Source organism: Dichotomopilus funicola (genome assembly GCF_033296635.1).
Source record: "Dichotomopilus funicola strain CBS 141.50 unplaced genomic scaffold C8A04scaffold_1, whole genome shotgun sequence".
NCBI lineage: Eukaryota > Fungi > Ascomycota > Sordariomycetes > Sordariales > Chaetomiaceae > Dichotomopilus > Dichotomopilus funicola.
In genome coordinates, this window is record NW_026944022.1 from 1,248,661 (window position 1) to 1,254,660 (window position 6,000).

The 6,000-nt window shown below is 57.3% G+C and overlaps 2 protein-coding genes across 2 annotated transcripts in view; one reads left to right on the top strand and one right to left on the bottom strand.

Annotated features, from left to right (window-relative positions):
- Positions 1-3,081: 3,081 nt before the first annotated feature.
- Positions 3,082-5,274, top strand: C8A04DRAFT_8534 (uncharacterized protein; the record flags this gene model as incomplete). The annotated part of the gene is made up of 2 exons (XM_062785150.1): positions 3,082-5,002; positions 5,051-5,274. The coding sequence occupies 2 exons, from the start codon at positions 3,082-3,084 to the stop codon at positions 5,272-5,274; spliced, it is 2,145 nt and encodes a 714-aa protein (XP_062641658.1).
- Positions 5,275-5,855: 581 nt separating this feature from the next.
- Positions 5,856-6,000, bottom strand: part of C8A04DRAFT_24094 (uncharacterized protein) — a gene marked incomplete at both ends in the record, with an annotated part of 530 nt that continues 385 nt past the window's right edge. Inside the window, one exon of the mRNA XM_062778972.1 lies at positions 5,856-5,872. Coding sequence (XP_062641659.1) covers positions 5,856-5,872 — 17 coding nt within the window. The remainder of the gene's footprint in view (positions 5,873-6,000) is intronic.

A 6,000-nucleotide genomic window follows, 5' to 3' on the forward strand; every position in this document is an offset into this window, starting at 1 on the left:
CCTGGCCATAACCGGCTCCCCTCCAACAGTACTTAGCTGTTGACCGTTTGAATCGTCAGTTTATGGTCGCAAATTGACACCCACAATGTCCAAACCTTCTTCTGCCCTCCCACTTAGCCAGTGGGAGGTAACTAAAGCGATGACCGGACCTCAAATCCGAAAACTGGAAGGGAGAAGCAGGCAAGATCAATGCGACTAGCAGGCCCAACTCCAGACTCAACTACATAGTACATACTGAGTACCGTGTAGGAGTAGTAGTATCCGTAGTACACAGTAGATAATAATCCCCAATTTGGTCGGCTAAGAGTCCATCAAAGCGCTTGGACTTCTAGGGCAGGGATATAATGGGAGAGGGAGACAGCAGGTGGCCCTCCTTCGGCTGTCGACCATTCTGGACCTTGTCCAGCTGTGATTTCGTCGCGGTGGTGCATGAACCCGCAGAGTGGCGACATCTGAACGCTGAGCTCCCCAAACTAACAGGAGATTTGTTCGATCATGTGAGAGGGGAGACACAACAGCATGAACCTGACCTTCCTCCATGAGCTTTTCAATTGCGGGGTCGGTCTGGTTTTCCCATAGTTAAATTCTATGGGCGACAGAAACCGGAGACCGCTGGGCGAGTCGGCCGGAGGGCCCGGCTTGCCCCGGACTGAAAATTAGCCGTCGGCATTGAAACGCCTTCACATTTTTTTCTCGGCCTCCCGGAGAATGTTGAAGTGGCTGGTGGCCTTGCCGGCCGCGAAGGATTTATTGAATGCAGCACAGCTGTTCCTAGCTTCGAAAACAGCATGGCCTGCAACATTTGAGGCATGTCGCCCGCCCTTTGCGCCGACCGGTCAGCTGGTCTCGCCGAATGGCCCAACGCGATGCGTACCCTGAGCGCACGGCCTTGCCCCTCAGCAAACTGGACAAGAGGAAAGCCAATGAGGGCTTGGACGGCGGACCTCATTGGCGTCTTGGGCTTTGCATCGCAGGTCGGGACCGGTGTGCGGCAGGGGAGAGCAGGCACCGGCCTTGCGGGACGGCCAATCCAAGCAGCGGAATGGGAATGCGGGGAAGGAAGGCGTCGGATGTCCACACCCTCCGCTAACTCCACACGACTTGCGCTGGCTCGAGACTGGCAATGACTGGGGTAAGAAAGTGCTCCGACACCGTCGTTGAGGCAGTTGCACCAGCCAGAAAAAGAAGTTTTTGGGAAGGTCTCAGGAAGCTCATCATGGGGCCCTGTTCCATTGAGTCGCACCATCCGGCGGGGGATTGACAATACGAGAAACAGTAAAAGGAAGAGACGAAGACAGAACCGCCCGTTGGCGGTGGGCATCCATTACTTCTCTTCAAACCTGTTCGGCGTCCCCTCGCCTCCCGACAACCTGTCTCCTCGATCTTTGCCTTACACCTATCTCCCTAGAGCTGTCCCACCGGGACACCAAAGGAACACTAAGCTGCAGGGTACGATCCTAGAAGAGGGGGGAGCTGCACGTTTAATGCGGTCTTTTTGTTTTTTAATTAATCGCCTCCTACACTCCCATCAATTTCGAGCCTCGACCACCGGCTTGTTCCCTCCAAAAATAACATCAATTCCGGCCAACCGCCCGCGGGTCTTCGCGAGTGTTTCTTGCTTCGGACCGTCGCGGCCGCCAGAGCCCCACCTTTTGAACATCGTGAGTGGCCGCAATTCACCAGCTCGGTTGGCCGTCGTCGCTCGTCGCTTCCTACCTATTATTACTACCTTAGCTTAACTGTCAAAAGTTTCCGCTGAGCCGCGGAGCTGGGAAGCCGATCGTGGGCGAGGAAACTCGGTTTTGCCTCCCCCAGGCCCGTCCAAAATCCGCGCAAGTGTTTAAAGATCCGGGGGCGCGCTGGTTCGCGCCGCGTGCGGCTAGGCTTTTGGTTTCTGCAACACCTTTTGTTGTTCGCGCGGGCGCTGGGGCAATCGCCGAATTTTCCAAAGGGGTTTGAACACCATATCTGGCCAAGTCGCAACTCTCACACGCCCGCCACACACCATTCCACGCGCACGGGAAAGAAGCAAATCCATTTTTTAAGCTGGGACAATCGAAGCCACGCTACCCCCACCACGGCAACCACACAGGGCGGGTGACCCCCAACGAGCCGAACCACTGGCTATCCTTTCGTTCGAACGAGCGGCCTATTCGTGACGCCGTTTGACGAACGGCTACGGATAAGCTGCTGGCACCCACGCACCTCAGGGTTGCATCTGGTTTTCAATCGATCGTCGTCACGAGGGCAGGACAAGGGAGTTTACAACCTGGGAACCACCTGCAAGCCTGGACCGAGCGACTTTCTGGGAAACGACGTGACAAATTATCGGGCGGCTCATCGCAGGGGGTGCACGAGAAGGACCAACTCTCCCGATTTGAATCACGGCTCGCACGGGTCTCGCTGGGAAGCGAGCTCACCGGTTGCAACCTGTTGGAGGCCTGACAGGGACTCGAAACCGGCATAAAGGCGGAAAAGCTTCTAGAAAAAAAGGGGCGCTTGGGGCGGTGGGCAGCAACGAGGTCGGCATCCCCGATTCCCTGCTGTGGTTGATCGGTTTTCGGGACTTTTTTTGCGACGAATTCGGAGCAACGCACCGAGATTTCCTCACTGGGAGAATCGTGCACTAGTCGCGGGCGAGAGAATTGAAGCGGCAGGTCGAGGTCGCGGTGAGCGAACGGCCAAACTTCCACAACCCATTTGTCGCGCACGGCAGGTGGGAGACTGGAACCTTGGGAGACGGGAAAAGGGGACCTGTTCTTCCAGTGGCTGTTGAAACGACGAGAGCAAATCCCATCGGCGGGCTCCATTGACGGGCAATTCGGGCGGTTCTTCTGCTGCCGGCAACCTTAAGTGGAGGTGGATGGTCTCCACTGAAAGCTGCAGGAACTGCAGCACCCAAGCTCCTGGACCACGCGCTGCGACCAGCCCGGGCGGGGCATTCTGGGCCTCTGAACCCCCGTCAGATCGGTCGCAGCAGCCCCTGACTAGGGCCCTGCAGCAAAGTGGGATTGGGGGCACCACTCCATTGGGGAGCGGCCTGAAGGGACAAAAAAATCGAAAAACCCACTTGGGGCCAAGATGGAGTTTCTTTCGGGATACGCAGCCGCCAAGGCCCCGTACATCACTTATGAAGTCGATGGCTTGCTGCATTCACAAACGCGCAAGCCGACCCGTTCCAACTCGGCGTCTGCGAAGTCAAACAGCAAGAAACGATCGCGCATTCCCGGCCACGCCCGAACCAACAGTGCGAGCACGAGCAGCAGTGGCGGCGGTCGCACTGAGCGTCCAGCACTTCCACTTGGAGCAGAACCTCATCCCGGCGTTCCCTGGCTCCCACAACACCAGGGGCAATTGCCCAGTGAAGAGGGAGGAGGAGATGCTCTTGCGGCTTCTGCTCTGAGCGACGGCGGCGACTCAGGCACAGAGGCCGCAAACTACGACAACCACTATTCCCATCCCCCACTTTCTCCCCGTTCCCTGAAGACGCGCCGCCACTCGACCCGCGAACGCGACCGAATGCCGCCGGCGTTTAAATACTTTCAGGACAAGCAGCTGCCAGCCACGCCACGCCTCAACACGGCCGACTCCTACACGAAGACTGCTGGCACCGGCGCTGGCAGCCATTCCGAGCCCGCGTCAGCCCGCACGCCGGCGTCGGCCACGGCCGCCACGGCCGGACACACATTTGGTAACCCTGGCGCCGTGGTCGCTGCCGTCACCTTCCCCGAGCGCCGCATCCCGCTCGGATCGATGCTGTCACACGTCGATACAGGGATGGGGACGGCAACAGCAGCGACCAGGGTCCCTGGAGGCGGCGGTGGCGCGCGGGCCGAGAGTATATCCAGCGTGTCGGGGACGACCATCAGCAACCGCACGGTGAACTCGAGCGACCATGGGTCCGGCCCGCAGTCAGCTGCCCGGCCGTTCATCATGCACAACGGCCGGACATTTCTTGCCGATCCAACGTTGCCTTACCCGCTCCCCGTCGATCTCGAGGAGCTGCACCGCCAGAGCCTCAAGACGATGCTCCTCATGCAACTGTACGGGCGCCCAATTTGCGCCCCTGCGTTCGCCAACAAGCCACCCCCGCGAATCCTCGAGATCGGCTGCGGTACGGGGTTCTGGAGCATGATGTGTCACAAACACTACGAGGCGCGCGGGCTTCACAAGGATATGTCGTTTACGGGCATCGACATTGCCCGGCTGCCGGCAAGCGCCTCTTCTTCCAATGAGGCGCCAACCCCCACGATTACCGATACACGGCCTGACAAGTCCATGAACTGGCGTTTTGTGCAACACGACCTGCGCAGATTGCCGCTACCATTTCCGGATGCGAGCTTTGATTTTATTATGGTCAAAGATATGGCCCTGGTCACGACGTTGTCCATGCAGCAGGCCCTTGTCGAAGAATACATTCGGCTTCTCGTTCCCGGCGGCACCATTGAGGTTTGGGAGACCGACAACGTCCTCCGTATGCTGCGACCACACATACCAGATTTCACAACCACCTCAGGTGGCCCGACTGATGGCAACCCTATCGGCGACGACGGCAACGACACCACCCCAACAACAACAACAACTTCAGCGTCACAGGACACCGAAACTACCAGTACCAATCCCGAGGCTGACATCGGCGGTGCCTACCTCATGACCCCCAACACACCGCTTTCCACCCCACTCAACAACTTCCTAGTGGAATACAATGCTTGGGCCTCACGCGCTCTCGAAGCCCGTGCTCTTTGCGCTATGCCCTGCACCGTCATCGGCTCGATGCTTGTGCAAGAATCCGAGGTACTCACAGGGATTGGGTCGCGTCGCTGGGCTGTGCCGCTGTCCGAGATTCGCTGGGAAAAGGAAGGCGTCGGCGGTGTGGTGACTAAAGATGGGAAGAGTTATATCGAGACGAAGGGGAAAGGGAGGAGGGCAGGGAGTAGTTCGGGTGGTGGAGTCGGGTTGGGGATTGGGTCTGGTAGAGATACCAGCGGGGGTGGGAGTGAAAGTCGGGGGAGTGCGAGTGCGAGTGGGAACGGGAGTGGGAATGGGGGAGGGAGGGGCCTGGAACCGGCGGCTGCGGCACTACGCCGGACGGCATTAATGACCGTGGTTGGTATGATACAGAGCATGGAGCCGATGTTGCGCGAGGCGAACGGCAAGAGCCAGGATGAGTGGGATACCTGGGTGGGCAAGATGATGAATGATCTCGTGCGGGACAATGGGACGAGCTGGGGAGAGTGTCTGGAAGTGGGAGCATGGTGGGCAAGAAAGAAGTGATTTTTCTTGTTCTTGGCTTCGCTTTCTCTTTCTCTCTGCTCGCCCTCGCCGCTCGCCTGGCCTTGCTCATCGAGTTTTCTTTTTTAATCCCCACATTCGATACTCTCGTTTCAACAACACACACCGAATGCCGGCGTGCGGACACAAAGGGGATGAGGGGGGAACGAGGATACGCGGGATGAGTGTGGGACGCTTGGGAGCTATTGTTTGGCTGGTTCATTCGGCTCTTCAGTTTTAGGGGTCGATGATGCACGATGAGATTGCCATGTAATGTATGTATGACACGGATTAGGGCTCTGTTTCTATCTTCTGGATATCAAATGACTCAGGTTTTTTGCCTTGTTGTCTATATATATACCTCGAGTATTGGTTGTTGATTTGTGGGTCAATGAAGATTCATGGTGTCCCTTGTGCTCAAGCTCCGTCATATCTTTTGCGGAGTGTCCGGTATCGTTTGAGGTAGTATCTGAGTGAAATTTAGAGTTAGGTGGAATGGCGTTACCATAGACAGGGTAAGGTAGGCGCGTAGAGTGTCTGTTGAAAACATCGACATGATACCGGGGAGTGCTTTCCGGGAAGACTTACAGCGCTTCAATTTCTATTCAGAGGTGCCGTCCAGGGTTAGCCTCGTTGGGATTCATGGCAAGGCGTCTAGATCTTACGTCGCTCTTGATCTCCTCACGACGGGAATCCACTACCTAGAATAGGTGAAAGAGGGACGGGGCC